Below are 20,471 nucleotides of genomic sequence, written 5' to 3'. Positions count from 1 at the left end.
TCCCCAGGAGCCTCCTCCCAACCCCTGAGGCTTGTTAGGCTCCTCCTGTGGTTTTCTGTGGTACCAGGGGATTTTCCTATTCTGGCACTTACCACACATCATCTTAAGACCTGCTCATTGCACTGTCTTCCCCACAAGACTATAACAGCGAGTGGGCCTATGTGTTTGTTTTGCTCAATTCCATGCCCCCAGCATGTGGCACAGGGTCCACCATTCTGGGTGCGCTCTAAAATCCATTTAGTGAAAAACAGTAGCCAATGTTTGTTGAGTATTATCTCACTTTATTCTACAACTCTGTGAAGTAGGAAATAGTATTTTCACCCATTTGATTAACAAGGAAATGGAGGAGGCTCGGAGAGGTTAAGAGACTTGCCTAAAGTCAGAGCTAAAGTGTGGCAGAGCAAGGATCCAGGCAGACCAGCTGCCATTAGAACCAGTGTTCTCAGTCTCTGCACCATACTATCTTGAAGAGGGATGGAGGCCAGTGGTGTCGAGGAGAGAAGCTAACACACTTGAAATATTTTTCAGTCAGCATCAGACACTCCCAAACCAAGAGCTAATGCGGTGGTACAGGCTCTAGGAGCTGTGTGGTTGAGAAGGGAGTGGAGTGATCAGAGAGATGGGGAACACTGGAAAAGAGATTAATAGAATGTGATAGGAAGTGATTACAGTTGAATCCAAAGGCATCTTCCCTAAATTGTTATGGGGTTGAGATGGTAGGCTGAGGCCCAGCTCACACTTATGGGGGTGTCTCTTGCTTTCTAGGTAGTTCTTAATTAGTAGTTCTCAACTGGGGGTGATTTTGCCCTCCAGCGGACCGACATTTGACAGTATCTGAATACACTTTTCCTTGTCACAAATGGAGGGAGAAGGGTGGCTAATGACATCTAGTGGGTAGAGCCCAGGGAGGCTGCTAAACATGCTAAAAATGCACATGTACAGGGTAGCATCCCCCAAAGAGATTCATCTGATCAAAATCTTAACAGTGCCGCAGTTGAGAAACCCTGCTTGAAACCCACCAGTTCTTAACCTGAATGATAGTTCTGACCATCATTCTGGTTCCACAGTCTTTCTCTCTCAGCTTCCAGAATCTCTAAATACAAGGACATGGCAAAGACACAATGTTTTCAAGAGAAGCCTGAGTGTGGGCTGGGCCTAGGGAGCCTCACATGATGGCATTTCGTTTGATGGTTCATTACAGCCCAGGGCCACTATACCATCATCCTGCCTTTCTACTGTCTGATGCTTAATCCCAGTGGTGTGCTGGTTAATGTTTAACAACCAGCTCTCTGGGAAAACAAGTCCTGGTTTGTAGCATTTGGCAGTTTCCATGGTGCAACTATTCCAACCTTGGCCAATTTAATATTAGCAATGAGAAGTCACCTTGTTTGCAAAATTACTGAAAATTTAACAGATGAGCTGGTGTGAACCAGCTCCTGCACACCACTGCTTAGACCCCACCTTCCAATCTTTTATGTTGTCATAAGCCACATAAATGCGTACCCATTGAGTCAATGGCTTAACACAATAAAAGTGGATTTCTCACACAATAGTGTGATATGTTGTTCCTGATAGAGTGGTTCTCCCACATGGCCCTCCTCCAAGCAGCAGCTCAGGACCAGGCTCCTTCTGTCTTGGCACTTACTTCCTCTAGAGCAGTGGTTCTCAAACTTCAATATGCATCAGAGTCATCTGGAGAACTTAAAATGCAATTCCCCAGAGTTTCTGACTTAGTAGGTCTGGGATGGGACTTGCAGATGTGCATTTTCTAAACCGTTCCCAGTCTTTGCTGATCTTGCTGGTTGAGGGACACATTTTGAGAATCATTGCTCTGAGGCAGTGATTTGATTTTTTTTTTTTTTTTTTTTTTTTGAGATGGAGTCTCGCTCTTTTTGCCCAGGCTGGAGTGCAATGATGCGATCTCAGCTCACTGCACTGCAACCTCTGCCTCCGGGTTCAAGTGATTCTCCTGCCTCAGCCTCCTGAGTAGCTGGGATTGCAGGCGCCCACCACCACGCCCAGCTAATTTTTTGTATTTTTAGTAGAGACGGGGTTTCACTGTGTTAGCAAGGCTGGTCTCGAACTCCTGATGTCAGGCGGTCCACCTGCCTTGGCCTCCCAAAGTGCTGGGATTACAGGCATGAGCCACCGTGCCTGGCCTGAGGCAATGATTTTTAACCTTGGCAGCGCATTGGAATCACCTGGAAAGCTTTGTTAAGTCCTGATTCCTGGTTCCACTTCCAGAGTGTCTGTTTTATTTGGTCTAGGATGCAGCCTGACAATGGGGATATTTAAAACTCCCCTGTGATTTCAGTCAACAGCCAATGATGAGAACTGTTGCTTGAGGGCCTTCCTGTTTCTTCCACCATGCATCTGGTGGGTATACAAAGAGAGTGCTTTTTTGTGGAAGGGCTTATGGGCCAGGCCTGCAAGTGATATGTACATCAGGTGAGCTCCTATTCCGTTGCCTAGAACAGTCACATGGCTGTACCTCCACAAGTTGGGGTGAGAAATGTGTTCAAGGTGGGTGCTTAGGAAGAAGAATGGGTATGGTTTGTTGAACAACTAATAAGTTTCTGCCATGCCTATCTATTAGCTACTCATTTGGAATAAGTATACCTAGCTAGCTACTCAAGTGTATGGACCCACAAGAATCTGATGAGTCCACAGTAGTATATGGGAGTCTCTGGCTTTAGGGTATGTTGAGGTAAAAACCTCCAGTGGCAACACAGGGTTCTTTTATGTCCCTAATGGGAAGCAGCTTGATCTAGTGGAAAGATTAAGGCTTATAGATATGTGTTCAAACATACTCTCAACCACTTCTTACAGGCTATTAACCTCTCAATTTCCCTCTCTGCAAAGTGGGGATTGTATTTACCTCTAGCTACTTCATAGGATGAAATGAAATAAAAAGTCCCCAAAATAGTGCTGTAGGCAGTAGTACATGTTCAATAAATGTTGGTTTCCCTTCCCTTAGAAAACATTGCCTTGTTGGCACCAGTGATAAGGGAACTGGATTGGGTGACCAGCAAGGACTCTGGGCTTCTCTCCTGGCACATGCACATCGGGTGAAGAGCTGGCTGTGAGCATTTTGCTGTCTCTTCTTTGGGAGAGAACCCATACACAGAAGATTTTTATAGTAAAGGATGAATGTTTGTTTCTGGGACAATATATAGTTGGCAATAATGTCCTCAGATGCTTGTCATTTTAGCAAAACTTTAAAAACTTGTAACCAGGCTGGGCACTGTGGCTCATAGGTATAATCCCAGCACTTCGGGAGGCCAAGTTAGGAGGATCTCTTGAGCCCAGGAGTTTGCGAGCAGCCTGGCAACATGGTGAGTGAGACCACATCTCTAAAACAAACAAACAAAAACACCGCCAACAAAAACCTACAAGCAGTTTTAAATAGAACAATGATTTATACTACAAAGACATTCTCTGCATTTACCGAATAACCTCTTTAAACAGCTCTTCTTTCCTATGCACAGATTAACTGTACTGCATCAGAGTCCTAAATGGTAAGGGAAGAGATGAGAAGGGATGAGATCCCTGCTTCTTATAGAAGACAGGGCCAGAAGGGACAGTGTTAAAACTTCTGTCAGCTGAAGGACAATCATGAACACAGAGGAGGCCTCTCTACAGCCCACAGGAGGCAAGGGACACATCCCTGTACGCAGACAGCCGCAGCCTGGGGGAGCAGATCTGCCCATTCACCTAACAGGAGAGGCAATGCCGAGCTTGCCTGGGATTAGAGCCTCCCACCTTCTTGCTCCCCAGTTACACAAGTTGCAGCTTGATCACCTGGCAGCTCCTGGGGGCAAATCCATTTGAGTAACTGTTCAACAGCATGTGCTTAATTTCCAAGAAACTTTCCATGATCTTATGTTTTAACACCAACTCTAACCTTCCCTGTTGTTTTTCATAAAAACACTGCCCTTCTCCTATTCTTGGCCCCTGCTAGTGCTTTCTACCACCACAGTGAACTGCCCTAGCATGTTGGGAGCCCAGGATTTGAGCCTGTCTGGGTTCAGGCAGATTCGCCCAACTCTGCCACTTTGTGGCTGTGTGACTTCAGGCAAGTTACTTCACTTCTCTGAGGCTCAGTTTTTTCACTTGTGAAATGGTCATAGTTTAGGACATTGCCTGGCATGTAACAACCACTATACAGTAAGTAGCTACTTCCATTAGGTGGGAACAGCAGTGCGTTCCCCTGGGTTTATCTTCAGGAAACATCTGGAGCACAGTTTGGGGTGGAGATGTGTGTGTGGGCGGGTGTAGGAGGTGAGTGACCTTTTGTTGAACTATGATGAAGGGCCAGTCACTGTACTTAGCCCTTTCCACATTTTCCTTCACTTAGTCTTCACAATAGCCTCATGAAGTAGGAACGGGGGTCACCTCCATTTTACAGACAGGCTTGGAGAGACCACATGACTTGCCCACATTATCCACCTAATACGCCCAGTATCCAGGCCTCCCAACCCACTACTGAGACTTACACTGTCTCCAGGCACACGGGTGAGGGGTTGGGGCTGAAAAGGAAACCCAGCACTTGAAAGTCTGTGGGCACAAATCCTGTGTAGCCCCACCAGCAAGCCTGAGCCCAGCCAGGAGATGCCTCCCACTGTGCACGCCCGAACATCCTGTGCACTCAGGTTTGCATCTAGGAGGGCAGCACACAGCGTAGCTGGTGGGAAATGTGAGACCCACCCATTCCAGTCTTGTTCCAGCCTTGCCTCCTCTTCTTAACCACAGGATACCATGGACAAGTCCCTTTGCCTCTATGCCCTCCTCCTTCACTAGGGAGTGTTGACCCCCTGTGCTAAGTGCTTAGTTTTCTTTGTGAGGCACTAAGCTGAGCACCAGGGATAACATGGAAAGAACAGATTGGCTTTATGACCTCATAAAGCTTAGCAGGAAAAAAAAAGGGATATTAAATTAATAGTTACATAACTGAGTAATATAGATAATTAGAATTGTGAGTTCTTTGAAGAAATACAGAGTACTTATCAACTATCTGATGGGAGATTCCAGTCTAGTTGGGGGAAGGGAGGGGTTTCTTGTGAGAGCATTAGAGGCCCAGGACGGAGACTAAAAAGCTCTGGAACCAGGCAGGTCCGGGGCTGATGTTCCTCTTGGTGTCTCTGTCTTTGTGGATCTCTTTACCTAGTACCTTTGCTTGCCATGGGTCCCCACTCAACTTTCTAACACCCTAATTCCATGCATGACTCATTCTTACCCTCTCTAACTTCAAAGTCTTGAGAGAGGAGAGGCCCTAACTCACAGATGGGTAGCAAGTCGGGGCATGGATTTCCCTTGGCTAAAGTGGCAGCCCTAAGCCAAGAAGCAGACTCAAAGTGATAGTTAAATGTTAAAATGATGGCTGTTTGGGCAACAGAAAAATATGCATGCATCCATTCATTCAGTAAACATCCATAGCATTAGATGCTGGGGAGGATATAGCCTGGTCCATGTCATCTAGGAACTCATAGTCTATCTGGGAACAGGCAATCAACAGAAGTGGAAATGCTACACTAAGGTGTGCAAAAGTGAGGATCCAGACCTAATGGGTATTCACAGGGTGAGTGGATTTGCCAAGTGAATGAAGGTCGGGGGTAAGGTGGGTGGGTTGGGAGAATGCCAAAGGGACTTATAGGATGGCAGAAGAAAGGGTGTATGGCACATTAGGGGACTGCACAGGAGTTTGAATGGCTGAGCAGAAATGGGTTTATGTGTTGGAGTCCAGTGTGAAGATGGATGGTGGAGAGGGGCAGCCATGTGGGCTTGGAGGGTGGATTAGAGCATTAGTTCTTAGATTTTGCTGTGCATCAGAATCACCTGGAAAGCTGCTTTTAACAGATTGCTGGGTTTCATCTCCAGTTTCTGATTCAGTAAGTCTGCATCAGAATTTGCATTTCTAACATGCTGATGCTGCTGGTCCAGAAACACTTTGAGAAATGCTGGATTAGAGAAAGGCAAAAATTAGGGATACCACCAAAAAGCTGCTTCAGGCACCCAGATGTAAAGGACGCCAGCAGTAGAGAGAATGAATTATTGAACAGCAGCCACTATGAGACTCTCTTTTATGCATAATTTCACTTAATCCTTTTAACAGCTCTGAAATATTCTAGAGTAAAGGAAGCACAAAGAGGCTTAATTATGTGCCCTTCGTCATTCAGTGATGGGTCACTATCTGTGTCTATGTTAAAAGACACAAAGTCTACGTTCTCTACCACAACATTGGAATCCACAGTAATTGGGTGAGGGGCAGAGCAGGAAAAGAGAGGGCTCACTCACCTCTCCGGTTTCTGCCTTGAATAGTAGGGTGCTGAATGTCATCACTGCCTAAAGCATATTTATTTGTGGAACCTCAAACTTAGGCTTGCCATTGGTACTAAGACTCAAGTATGCTGTGCTCTTTCTGAACAAATGCAGATGTCCAGGACATACTGGATTTGTACATCCAGGGCTCAGGAGAGGACCAGATTAGAGCTGGAAATCATGCCAGGAAGAGTATGAAGCAGGGAGAGAAGGTGTGGAGGCCCTCCCTGAGGAAGCGAGGGGTCAAGCCGGTGAAGAGGGGGCTGAGAACTAAGGAGTGCACAGAGACAGTGACAGAAAGGTGGGAGGTCTGGTTTCAGGAAGTGTGTGATAGATGGAAGAGATGCAGCAGAGGTCAAGGAAGGACTAAGACGCATCAGGAGGTCAGTATGAATGACCTCAATCAGACAATTTCTGTGAACTGGTATTCATGGGAGCTGGAAGAGGCAGAGGGATGATTGGGAGGTGAACAATTAGGAGTGGCAGTGACTCTTCTAGAAGTTTGTCCATGAGGGAGGGTGATAGCTAGAGAAAGGGGTAGGGGTCAGGATGTGAAAGGGGTAAGACTCCAATTTAAATGCTGAGAAGGACCTTAAGAAGTTGAACATATCAGTGAGGGCCCATATATTGAAAAAGGTATGTGGTCAAAAGTGTTAGGAAGGCATTTAAAAGGGGGGTCAGAGACAGAGATCTGTAGGGAATTGACAGTGCTGAGGGCCATTTTGAGAAGCTGCTTGTGAATCCTCTGGAGTGATTTTAGCTGCTAGTGACAGGGCCAGGAGGAGAGTTTGAGCATAGAGGTAGAAATGACAGCCCAAGCATTCCTGCTTTTAGAAAGCTAGGAAAGCTCTAACCCACAGCAGGCCTGGCTTTGGTGCCAGCTTTACCCCTGAAGAGCAGCTCACTTACCTGCTCTTCCTAAATCAAATGTTTGGCTGTAAAACTTTTTATTCAAAGGATTGTCACATAGTAAAGGGCAGAAATATTCTGGTGGAAAATCGAGTGGGAAGTTCAGAGCCTGCCTTTCGCCTCGCTCCCTCCAGGGTTTCCCCAGAAGACCAGGGCTTCTTAGAGCTGTCAGAGAAACACTGGCTTAGCTTTCTCTGGGGTCCCGTCATCAGAAGCTAAAGTCTCAGTGTTTCAAATCTTTTGCATCAGGAAATGCCCACGACCTCCATCACAGCAGCTAAGTGCACTGGTCTTCTCCAGGGATGCCAAAAGTAGACATACAGGGAGTCGAGGTATGGATACCACCAGTGTGCCAGCCTGAGCTCACAAGAGACGTCTTGTGTGACTGGCCCTGCCGTCACAGCTGGGCCAGTAAAGTACCTTCCAGGAGGATCTAGTTGCTACCTGACTCACAACCCTCTAATCCCAAGATCTTTTAGTTCTGTTAGTTTCATCCTAGTTTCCTTATCTTGGTCTGAGCAAATGACACATTTTAAAGATGACTTGCAGACAAATGTAGAGATCATCCCAGGGGAAGTGCCCCAAGAAAGGAGAGTCCAAGAGCACCTGCCCCTGGTGGGTTCTGCGGCTGGAGTGGGTGGGTGCAGCAACCACAGCCCCCAGTGTACAAGAGTCACTCCTGCCCTCTCCCCCATTGGCCCAGCTTGGAAATGCACAGCAACCAAGCATGAGGACTGAGTTAAGCTTTTCAGAGAAAAGACACTGATCATCTGGCAGATCACGATCAGTTTGGTGCCAGAGGTAAGGAGTTTGCTTGTTGTGTTTGCTTGGAGGTGACACTTGGCAATGACAGCCTGGGAGAAGCACCAGCAGTTAACAGCACTCTGCACCACTCATGGCTGAGACTGAGGGGAGCCTTTTACAGCAGCTCTGAAAGCAGGAGGTGTTCTCAGACTTGACCCTGAAGTAAACACATCTCTTTCACCTTTTTCTTGAGTGCCTGCTGGCACATAACCACTTGCTGAAATTGTGTCATTGATGCTAAATTAGGAACACATTATATGGAAGGAAGGGAACCACTTCTCAGCACACATGCCCAGGCAGACTGTGTGGGATAGATTTCTGCTTCTCAGATAAGCCCTGGGCTAGACATACTTGAGATGTGGTGGTGATCTCTGGAGGGAAAGCAGGAAGGCTTCAGGTCTGTGTTTCAGACTGGAAGAGAAGGGCCTCATCTGCAGTTTATTATACTCTGAGGCTCTGGAAGTCCTTTAGGCAAGGTGTTTTTCCATCAAAAAGCCAGATGCGAAAGCAGCAGGTGGAGTTACAGCCCTATCACCCCAGGCATCAGCCAGAAAAAATATGTCAGGTAAACTCACCTACTCCAAATAAAAGAGCATGGGCAGAATGCTTCCTCTTAGCCAGTGGTTTCCAAACTTGAATGTAAATCAGAATCACCCGAGGGCTTATTAAGCCACATTGCTGATGCATCTCTGACTCAGTGGGTCTGGGCCCACCTTCCTAGCAAGCAACCAGGTGATGCTGATAAAATGCTGGTCAGGGATGCACATGTTGAAAACCACAGCTCCAGATCACACAGACATCTGTACCAGAGAAGCGACGAGGGCACAGACAAATTCCATTATAATAGCCATCTTTATTTGTAAAAATCCAGATATAAAATGTATTCTTTCAGTCTTTCCGGGTGTTCCTTTTTTACAAAAACAAAAAGGCACATAAAAACCTTCCCCGCTGTCATTTCCATAGATGGATGGTTTTCAGGCAGCCCTCCCCCCTCCCCCCATAGAGCTACATGCTTCATTCCAGGACGTCTCGCTTCCCCACATGCTGCGGTGCTTTCCTACCAGGGTAGAGTTCCAAACTCCAAGACTGAAGTACACAAAGAGGGGGTGGGTGACGGATGCAGAGTGTGTGGCCTGATGCTCCACGGCGTGCAGGACGGGGGGCTAGTAGTAGGTTTCCTTCTCTACCCAGCCTGTGGGTGGCAAAGAGACAGATAAGACACACAACAGTGAATCTTCCACGCTCCAGCATTACAGAGGGAAATGGATGAAAACCAACCTGAGGATGACGGGGGTAGGGTGTGTTAAAATCCAAATTCAACATGGGACCTCAACTGTACTTATTTAAATGTTTTTTAGGAATACCAAGTTACCTGGAAAGATGGTTTAGATTTCTGACAAATTTTCACTAAATCATACTTGGTTTGTATTTTAAAGTCTAAAACATGACCAGTCCTCAAACTGTAACTGAGATCTACATTCTGAAGATGTGACTATGGTCAGTTTGCTGGTCCAATCACCTTAGCTAATCAGACTGACCACTGAGGGAGCCCAGACACCTCAAGGGAAACAAAAAGCCAACAGAACTACAGCCCCTCCCCGCTTCTCCTCCAACCAAAGTCAGAATGCCCATAATTACCGCCAGGGCGTCGCCTGATGATGAGTTTTCTGACTTCATCATATACGAAGATGAGAAGGGAGTAGGGGAAGGCACAGAACCACCAGGTAGGTCTGGAAATAGAATGAGGTACCAATTTATACGCACGCGAACACAGTTCAAATAAAGAAAGAGAAATTGCACGTCACCACAGTGACAACGAAGTAATCAGTCTGAAAGAAGAAGCCAAGTACAGTCACAGTTAACTACTGAGTCATTAACAGAACAAATAAAAATGTCTTAAAACAGATTGCTTGCTGCTCCATGTGCCCAGGGCCTAGAGACGCAGAGGAAATCAGTCTGCAGACTTTGTAATGGAATCCCTACTCATCTTCAGTTTGGGTTTCATAAGAGTTGGTTTATAGGATGAGCAGAGTACATTTTCTGTTAAACATCCCAGAGCAACTGAACATTTTTTTCTTTCTTTCATTTCTAAAGTGTTTAAGAAGCTCTTAAGACCATCTGCCTAATATCCCAGCATTTGAAGATAAAGACCTGCCAGTGTGGGTCAAAACCAGTTTATTCATTCCCCAAATTTGATCTCTGACAACAGCATTTGGGATATGCAGCTCTGTATTCTGAGTCCTGGTCCTGGGGACTGAAAAAAGCTGAGCCCAAAGGCTTCCAAGGGGCCCAGAGGCTGAGCCACACAGTCTCCAGCCTGCTAACAGGCTCCAGGCAGCCTCCATGATCGCCAGCTCCCTGCTATGACGTGAGAAAGGCTGTCCCTGGGCAGGACTCTGGTGGTCTCCTCTTCTTCCTGTGTCTGACACGGCAGCTAAGAGAGATGACCTCATTTGACTCAGTCACCGAATAACTGAACCACCTTCCAAAAATGGGCAGAACCTGTCAGAACAATCTCTTTGGTGGTGGCAAAAAAACCAAAAAAAACCAAAAAAACCAAACAAAAAAACACCATGGAAGGACCCAGAAGATGGAAATGCCCCCTTTACAGTGTGATTTTCCATCAGCCCTTTTGGAAAGCTCTGTGACCTCTCCCAGCCCCTTCTTGATACATAATGGCCCAAGCTGACAGAATTCAATTTGGAGATGCTGGCCCCTGCTGTACACCAGCTTTGTGTAGGGAGCTAGGGATGCACAGAGAAGAAAGACACTGTGGCCCATGCCTTCTAGATTAAAACCTAGCAGGGAGGTGAAATGATAAGCAACAAGTAATGCCAGAGAAGAGGTGCAAGTGCACAGGCCCTGGAGGGACAAGCTCTAAGGAAACTGGCCCTGAAGGGACTATCGGGATTGGCAGGGTAGGAGGGAACAGAAGGAGGGATGTGGGGAGGAAGCATCCTTACCAAATACAAAGGAAGAGGAAGAAAGTCGAATTCACCTAACATGAGTTTGGATGGGTAAGGGATACAAGATAAAGCTATAAAGACAGGTTGGGACAATGAGACTGACTCTGGATGCCAGTCTCATCTTGCACCACAGATGATGTCTGCACATACCCCACAGAAAGTGAATGAGGCTGATGAGTTCTGGTTACTTTAGGGATAAGATGAGCTAAAGGAAGTGCTGGCAACAGGGGGATTGAGAGATGGTCCAGATGGGTGTAAGCAAGGATGGGGACAGTGGGAATTCAAAGGAGACTAATGCTTTAAATCAAAAGCTTCGAAGGAACTTGTAAATGGATCCCACAATCTGTGGCTTTGCACGTTTTAATCAAGTTGCAGCTGCTTAACCTCAATCAGGTATCAGTTACCAGGTATCACCAAACATAACCAATGTTGCAAAAAGCTAATGGAGTTTGTGATAAACCCTCTATTTGAAAATTCAACTTTATCTGAAATGCAGAGTCATTCACTGCGTTTAAGGCCAAAGACTAGCAGTGTTTCCTTTCATCAACTCTACCCATGACTGATTATGAAGTAAAAGGGACCTTAGATCTGCTTCTCCAACCTTCTTTGAGAGCAGAGGATTCAGAGTCCCAGAAAGGTGGAGGACTTGTAATGGGACAGTGACTAAATAAGCAAATCAAGATTTGAGCGTGGGCGCCTAAGCTCCAGGGTACCCCCAGTTGGCCTCTAAAGACAACTGGACTACAGCTGTGGTAGACCTGAGTGTTGTGGTTTGCTGTTCCATGGAGCTAAAGCCTGTGTGGCTTTATCTTACCTTGGGCCAAATCCTAAGCACTAGCTGCTATCATGGAAGCCTCAGGATTTGTTAGTCTGATTTACTGACATGTAAAGCTTTCCCAGTTTTCTGATCCATGGGAATTTTTGTACATACCACTAAAAATTCTGAAAATAACAGCTATTACCACAAATAATGGGGGGACAAGCCACACATACTATTTCATACTTTTTGGAGCTACAAGAGGATCAACTTACTTGAGGGGATACATCCTAAGAGCAACACCCATTCCAGGGCAGTAGGAAAGGAAAGCAGCCAGGGCTGTCTCTTCAAAGAGGCCAAATATCAAGATCTTGTTCCTAAAATCAAAGTGGGGGAGAAAAAGCTTAAAAGATGCAAATAAAGGTTTATCTTTTAATGCTATGCATTAAAATGGCAGATCAACATCTTTATGTATTAGCTGTACTTGAAAACTTGGAGGTCAGGTGAAAAAACTAGAAAATTACATTTCTTGCTCCCTAAATTTGCCCTATAAACCAGGGATTCCAGAAACCTGGCTGTATGTGTCACATGTTGAGTTTCTGGCAAAGGGTTTACAAATCACCAGTCCCCTTCTTTGAGCCAAGGCCCTGATATGTCCTTCATTACTTACTTCATCCCCTGCTGGAAGACCGAATTCCTCCTGGTCTTACAAATGACCAAGTCGGCCCACTGCACCACCACGATACTGACGAAGAAGGCTGTGTGGCAGGTGAACTCCACGATTTTCCTCTGCTCATAGGTCTGAAATGCAGAAGGCAGAAGATGAGCTCTGGCTCTTCACCTGCATGGCCGGTGGCAGTGTGGCCTCAGTCTTTTGGGGCTTGAGGAGCTCTGACACTGGTCAGGTCAGAGGCGCCCACTCACCCACTGCTGCCCGTAGCTGTCTTCTACATCGTTGATCCAGCGGTCATCCCAGTCCACTCGGAGGCCCAACAGGTGAAGTGGGAGGAAGCCGTTCTCAGCCAGAATCACAAAGTAAGTAAAGAAGCCACCCAGGGCCTGGATCATACCTAAGTTGGAAAAACATCCCAATTACTAGAACCTCACATGCAACGGTACCTGTATAGCCTTTAGCTGATTACTGCAGCGGGCCTGGGAGAGCACATATGGAGGAGTGTTTCCCACTGGTTGATAAAAGCACAGGGAAGAACTGCCTGGTCACTCACAGGCTATGAGGGATGGGATGGAGGACCCCAGAGGTATACTCCAATCTCAGGGCCCTCTGCTTTTTGAGTCACTTTTTGGAGCTTACACAGAGACACATGTGCCTTGCTCTCAAAATGCCCACCTCTGTTACTTGACCGGCTGCTTCTAAGGGCATGACCCTTAGGGGAAATCCACTTCCCTACTTTTTAATCTCTGACAAATGATAACTTCTTTTCCATCTTTCAAAATTCCCACATGCTGCCATTTTTCTAGCCACTGTGGCACCTTCTGACTCTCCTTTACACCTTCAGGACCCTCTTCCCCTGGCATCCAATTTAACCACACTGCTCCAAGTTCCTCAGGGCAAGGTTTCATCCTATACCACCAGAGACCTAGTCTTCCTTCCTCTCAAAAGTAGGCCTCCTTGGAGAAGGTCAGGATGGGCCACCAGCCAATCACTTTGTTGCCAAAAACTGTCTAATGAATCTTTGCCATAATTTCCACAATGTTCTAATCTGTTCTACTTTATCCAAGTGTTCACAGTTATGTGACCCATTAATCCAGGAGAGTAAGACATTCATGGTGGCTTCACCAGGTTCTCTTGAAAGAACCCTAGGCAGAGGATTTAAAAACAAATAGCATGCTGATTGCCCACCACCTAGACCACCTGTTAGCTAGTCATGCTCCACTGTGGGGGCAGAAGTCCAGCATAAGGTGGATGGAGGGATCACCCTTTGGTGGTGACCTACTAGCCAAACCCTCAAACACATATACTTTCTCCAATGCCTAACTCTCCATCCAAGTGAGTGACAGATAAGTGTGTATCTCCAGGGAAAGCAGCCTGTGTGTCAGCACACACAATTCCTCAGAACCATGCCTCATGTTCGCAAGGCTCAGTGAGGAAGGACATCCTCTTTTCTCAGGCAAAGTTGAGACCAGTTCCAAGGTGCTCAGTAGAGAAAACCAGTTTCCACAAAAGGTAACTGGGCAAACAGCAACAGATGTATTCTCACATGGAAGACAGTTTACAGAAACTCCACAGGCTCACCCTGTTAGGGCTCATCCTAGACCTGAAAGTCACCCTGGATTTGCAGTCTCTGAAATAAATCACAACCTGAAGAGGACGCCATCACCTCAGATGCCTTAGATGTGCCAGCTTCCCACTCCAGGCTGCAGCTTACCAATCTGCCCATAGGCCATGCTGATCAGCCTCTCATTCACAAGTTTGTCTGTTTTGGGATTTCTGGGCTGTCTCTTCATGATGTCACTCTCAGCCTGCTCATAAGCCAGGGAGATGGCAGGAACCTGGGAAGGGGTGGGGACAAGGAATTTAATTACTAAAAATAAGGAAGCTAATATGGTGAACCTTTTGTTATAAAATTCTTGCCCTCCCATTTAAAAATCTTTTAGGTGAAGTACACAAAAATAAAGATTCCCATCTGATGTTAACTGTTGCCTTGAAGAGCGGTAATACTGATTCTGTGATGCGGGGATTGGGACACACACTGGATATTGGTCCTGAGAATTTCTTTTCCCAACACCAGCCTCATGGATGCCGGGAGCACAGTGCCAGTGAATAAAGACACAGTTCACACCTCACTACTATTGATCTGTGGCTGTTGCGACACTCACCATGTCAGTACCCAAGTCAATGCAGAGGATGGTGACAGTCCCCAGTGGTAGTGGAATGTTTGCAATAATAAATATCAGGAAGGGGGTGATCTCGGGAATGTTACTGGTTAAGGTATAAGCAATGGATTTCTTCAAGTTATCAAAGATCAGACGACCTATGAAGAAGCAAGATTTTTTACTGTTAGCTTATGAGAGAAGCACATTGGAAACTGAACATATCCAAGAAATATACAGAAATGGATGCTAATGGGCAGTATCTGAATAAGATCTTGGTGTACACCTTAAACAGCTCTCACCTTCCTCTACTCCAGTCACAATTGAGGCAAAGTTGTCATCCAAAAGAATCATGTCAGCAGCTTGCTTGGACACATCTGAGCCAGCAATCCCCATAGCAACCCCAATGTCTGCTTTCTTCAAAGCTGGAGAGTCATTCACACCATCACCAGTCACAGCCACAATAGCACCCTACCCCAGAAAAGGGAAAATGGGTTAATACCAATCACTGTTTCTAGTGATGGAAATAGTGCGACGCATGCCCCCTCTGAGCACTCATTACAGACACTACTCCTTTCCTACTGAGACTATTTATGAAGCCTGAGAACCATCATAGGGAAGTATTCACACAGGCCCTACACCAAATAACAGAACTGACAAGTGACAACAAACATAGCCCCCGGCATTAACAAGGGCTACTCAAAGTAATGACTCTGGTGGGTGGCACTCCAGAAAATCCCATTCCTGTATGCATGCCCAGTAGTCTCCTGACCACTCACATCTCTACTGCAAACACTAGGACCCCATATCAGATGACTCCACGGAGGGGTCAAGCTCTGGGACACAGTGGGACACCTGGACTTTAAAGTGCTTCTGTCACTGCTAAACCATTAACAAGTCACCCTCTCTATGCCTGGGAGCTTCCTTCTGGCCTGTTTTATACAGAGTCTAATACAGCAAGGTTTGCATCCATCAACGTTGCTGTGTTTCCACTGGAACTCCAATCCCTAAAGCCAACAGTGCCCAAAGCAGCCCGATCCTTGTGCTGGCTGACCTGTCTCTGGCAGCCTTCCACAATGATGAGCTTCTGCTGAGGGGAAGTCCTGGCAAACACTATCTCAGTGTGGTACTTCAAAATGTCATCCAGCTGCTCAGAGGTCATGTCCTTTAGATCACTGCCATGCACTACGCAGGCCTTGGCATCCCTAGAATTAGGACAAAAGAAAAAAAAAGTCACTCATCACATCACCAGCACGTGTCCATCACCTCAAGAAGGGATATTCTTATGCAGATCACTCTGTAAACAAAACAAAGAAGGAATTTTCCCCAGCATGTAAAAGCTATTAAGTGTTCAGTACTTTACAGGTTACAGAGTATTTTCATATATTTTATCTCATTTGAGGCTCATGACAATCTTTGGGGCAGGCCTGTCTGTATTCTTTCCCTACCTTTATAAGACATGCTGAAATATAACCAAGTTTTAGCTGGGTGTGGTGGCTCATGCCTGTAATCCCAGCACTTTGGGAGGCTGAGGCGAGCGAATCACTTGAGGTCAGTAGTTCGAGACCAGCTTGGCCAACACGGTGAAACCCCATCTCTACTAAAAATTTAAAAATTAGCTGGGTGTGTTGGTGGAGGCCTGTAATACCAGCTACTTGGGAGGCTGAGGCAGGAGAATCACTTGAACTCAGCAGGCGGAGGTTGCAGTGAGCCAAGATCATGACACTGCACTCCAGCTGGGGCGACAGACTGAGACTCCATCAAAGAAAAAAAGAAATATAAGTTTTAGATAGTGGCAGCGCTGATACAAGACCAAACCCTCCTCTAACCCTAACATAGGGTGAAAGGGTCCTAAACCTTAAAACGAAACCAATCTGCTATTACCTATTTTACTTCATTGCCAAGTGTTTCCTGTGTTTGCCTGAACGACCTAAGTAATTGTCCCTTCCTTATTTTATTTTGTTAGTGTGGACCTGGAAAGTGTCAAGGTGCTAGGTGCTAGGCAGTAGAGCTCAGTGGTTAACAGCATGAAATCAGAAGCTAGACTGCTGAATTTACTATATGACTTCACCAGTTCTGAGGTACTTCAAAAGCCTCTTGAATCCCTAGCTTCCCTGCTCTGCAAATAATAGGTCACCATATCAAGCTCTTAGAACAGTAAATACCATCTAAATGCTAATTATTATGACTTGCTCTTACTTAAAATCCTCCTTAGGAATGACAAGGTTGCTTTCTGGCAGTGCAGGTACATTTCCTACTCAGAGCAAGCCTGGATGCAAACCATTATAGAACCACACTGAAGATTTTAAACCATCACTACTTGCTCAGCAGACTGTGATTTGAGCTTCCTGCCTTACCTGGGGTTCACCTGGCTGACTGGGATGTTGAGGCGGGCAGCAATGTCTTCTACGGTCTCATTGCCTTCTGAGATGATGCCCACACCTTTGGCAATAGCTTTAGCTGTGATTGGATGGTCTCCTGTGACCATGATGACCTGTAATAAACAAGACAATGTGTTGAATGCAACTGCCAAGTAAATGACCTTAAAGTCTTATATCCAGTAGGCAAGAGTAAATACTAAGGATGATTCGGCTTAGAGTACCAAAAGTAAAGGAATGCAAATATAAAACTAATAAACATCGATTAGCCAACAATATAAACATATGTATCCACAGAAAGGAAACACAAAGGCAATACTCAGGTTTTATCTTGGTACACGATCACTAGCATATACAATGTCTATTTTTCCTTCTACACAGTCACATAAAAATACTCGAAAATTACTACACCAGCAAAAAAAAAAAAAAAAAAAAAAGATAAAAATCTGATGCTGGTGGGACTGTGAAGACACCACATGCTACTGGCTAGCATTCTCAAATTGGCACAATTTGGAGGAAAAGCAACATGTGACAAGAATTCAAAATTGTTATTATTTTTTGATGCAGTGATTGTACTTAGAATATACTTTAAAAAGAGGTAGTCAGAGTGGTGAGGAAATAACTTCTACAAAGCTTTTCAGGGCAGTATTAACCCTGAGAGCAGGCCGGGTGTGGTGGCTCACGCTTGTAATCCCAGCACTTTGGGAGGCTGAGGTGGGCAGGTCACCTGAGGTCAGGAGTTTGAGACCAGTCTGGCCAACATGGTGAAACCACATCTTCACTTAAAAATACAAAAATTAGCCAGGCGTGGTGTCAGCTAATCCCAGCTACTTTGGAGGCTGAGGCAGGAGAATTGCTTGAACCTGGGAGGCGGAGGTCGCAGTGAGCCGAGATCGCACTATGACACTCCAGCCTGGGCAATAGAGCGAGACTCTGTCTCAAAAAGTAAATAAAATAAAATCCTGAGAGTAAAAAACGGAAACAAATCACATACCCAGCAACAGGATTATTAGTGCACTTGAGTAACATTCAGCTACTTAAAAAAAGACGGATACACAGAGGACACCAAACACTCACTAACAAACAGTTAACTGAAAACACAGAAGATATGCCATTCATTGCATAAGGTACATTAATTTAGAATAATGCAATGTTTTAAAACTTCAAGTCTTTTGCTGTTTTTACTTTGCTTACATTTCTTTTTTAAACAACTGCTTTCCAAAAAATTTTTAATTTCTTGTATGTTTACACCATCATTTTAATACTATTTGGTCTTTTCTGGGTGCAAGTAAAGCTTTGGAGATAGAAATTAATACTCCAGGTGAGATAAAACAGTGGCCATCCGGACCTCAAAGGGCAACATTCACTGAGTAGGGTGTCCCAAGGCACTAAGAGATGAAGCCAAGGAGGCGCCTGGGCACTACCTTAATTCCAGCACTTCGACATTTGCCCACGGCATCAGGAACGGCCGCCCGTGGAGGGTCAATCATGGAGATGAGCCCAACAAAGCACAGATTATCGATAGGGAAATTCACATCGTCGGTGTCAAACTGGAACCCTTCAGGAAACTGTTCATCTGGCAGAAAGAGGTGGCAGAAACCTGCGGGGAGGACAGGAGCCTTTGAAAATTTTAGTGACGCCAGGCAGTAAGGAGGACAACAGCAGCCTATTCAGCCCGCCTACCTTTCTCTGGAATGTTTACTTTGGAAAATTTTTAAAGTCTATATTTTTATAACAGAGTGAGGGTTTTGTTTAACATTTATGAACGACAGAGTCACTGAAAGAAAAAAAGCATTTGAAAGAGAGAATCCATCACACCAGGCCTCAGAGGAATTGGAAATTGTTTAATGTGGAGAAGACTGAATTGATAACCCTAATTTTGAGCACCAGGATATTAGGGTTCTAGACTTGCCCACTGATGATGACACTAAGTTATTTGGATTTGGCAAATCATGGAATTACGTGCCTCAGCTGCCTTCTCTGGAAACATCAAGGCCATACCTCTGCTCTCTCGTTCATTTAACTGAAACATATTACCGAGCACCAATATGGGACATCATACTAGCTACTTTTGAGGATAAGTACAGATCAGATGCATTCTGCCCAAGGGGTTTATCATCTAGTAGTTAATACAAAAATCAAGATAATGTCAGACATTCCTTTCAATGTTGTATGAGGTTACAATGATCTTTAACGTGCCATGTAGACTCAAAGAAGAGAGACTGCTTCCACTCTGGGGTGGTGGAGGTAGTGAAGTGAAAAATACTTAAGAGAAGATAGCAATCCTTCGGTTGGATAGACACATACGAAAGATACCATGAATTAGATTTACCCAAGTTAAGAAGAATAGGAAGCATTATATAAATAATGAATGTAGTATCTGTCAAGCTACAAAGTATTATAAATACCACTTCCCCAAATACATTAGACAATGGGTAAAGTGAACTTCTCAGCCTCAGTAGCTGTCAGGGTAGAAAAAAATGGATAGCATCTTAGACTAAAAGTTTACCGTTAGTCTAGTTTCTGAGCTGAGCACATAAATGCTCATGTAAATTCACACCCATTCCAAAGCAGTCAGGAAATAGTATGTCTAACTTAGACACACTAAGAATTAATTACCTTTAATTTAATTAGGCTTATTATTTATGTCCATAGCAACAAAGATTAGATAAGAAAGATCTTCTTCCACCATTGTGTTTTTTTAAAAAACAAACAGAACTGACTAGCATGAGACCAAAGGTCTAAGTACAAGTCAGAAGCAAACCATCAGGACGTTGTTTCTCACAGCCCAATACACTGACCATTTCTCCAGCACTTATTGTTTTCAAAATGATAGGGGGCAAATAAACAAGTAGGAGGACTGCCCCTGAAAGACACAGAGGAAGGTCAACAAGACATACAGGTTCATAGGATCACTTGTTAACTGTCTACCAGACTAGGTTACTTGATAGAAACGTGCCCAGGTGCTTTGTTACCAGGTTGTCTGCATACCTAGGACTCGTTCTCCGAGGCCCCCCAGCTCCAAATAGGCATTCTGAAAGGCGTCTTTCAGCTCCTCATCCAGGGGCTGCTCCTTGCCGTGGAGGAGGATAGAGCTGCAACGGTCTAGGATCCTTTCTGGGGCACCCTTCATCACCAACAGGTGTCGGGGCTCTGACGTGTTGGGGTTCTTATGAATGGACAACTGTGAAGGATTGTTGAGATATAAACATTGGATGGTTGGATGTGTGGCAGTCCATGGTGGAAAATGGAGCTTCACTTACTATTTAGTATTTGCTATAAAAGACCCAAGATCCCTTCTTTCTGAACTCTGAAGTATCTTATACCTGTAACATACTCTGACTGCTACAGAAAAAAAAAAAAGAGCACTATGATGTATTCATAAATTCCTGACACTTGTTCACATTAAAAAATAACACATACAGAATTTCAGAACACAGGGATTGGGGCACACTTGCGCACACACACCTCCAGCACCCTCCCCACATGCCCACACCCACCCCACAT

The 20,471-nt window shown here is 45.2% G+C and overlaps 2 protein-coding genes across 2 annotated transcripts in view; one reads left to right on the top strand and one right to left on the bottom strand.

The window, feature by feature from the left end:
• Positions 1-20,471, top strand: part of NGF (nerve growth factor) — a 1,213,865-nt gene that overhangs the window by 105,617 nt on the left and 1,087,777 nt on the right. The window lies entirely within an intron of this gene.
• Positions 8,865-20,471, bottom strand: part of ATP1A1 (ATPase Na+/K+ transporting subunit alpha 1) — a 31,791-nt gene continuing 20,184 nt past the window's right edge. Inside the window, exons 12-23 of the mRNA XM_050748037.1 lie at positions 19,956-20,148; positions 18,389-18,564; positions 16,944-17,080; positions 15,641-15,791; positions 14,889-15,057; positions 14,593-14,747; positions 14,142-14,265; positions 12,679-12,824; positions 12,425-12,555; positions 12,030-12,131; positions 9,670-9,761; positions 8,865-9,223 (exon numbers count right to left, since the gene is read on the bottom strand). Coding sequence (XP_050603994.1) covers positions 9,195-9,223; positions 9,670-9,761; positions 12,030-12,131; positions 12,425-12,555; positions 12,679-12,824; positions 14,142-14,265; positions 14,593-14,747; positions 14,889-15,057; positions 15,641-15,791; positions 16,944-17,080; positions 18,389-18,564; positions 19,956-20,148 — 1,605 coding nt within the window. The 3' untranslated portion in view covers positions 8,865-9,194. The remainder of the gene's footprint in view (positions 9,224-9,669; positions 9,762-12,029; positions 12,132-12,424; positions 12,556-12,678; positions 12,825-14,141; positions 14,266-14,592; positions 14,748-14,888; positions 15,058-15,640; positions 15,792-16,943; positions 17,081-18,388; positions 18,565-19,955; positions 20,149-20,471) is intronic.

This window comes from Macaca thibetana, chromosome 1 (assembly GCF_024542745.1).
Source record: "Macaca thibetana thibetana isolate TM-01 chromosome 1, ASM2454274v1, whole genome shotgun sequence".
NCBI classification, from domain to species: domain Eukaryota; kingdom Metazoa; phylum Chordata; class Mammalia; order Primates; family Cercopithecidae; genus Macaca; species Macaca thibetana.
The sequence above is the reverse complement of the archived record's forward strand: the minus strand, read 5'-3'. Positions and strand labels throughout refer to the sequence as shown.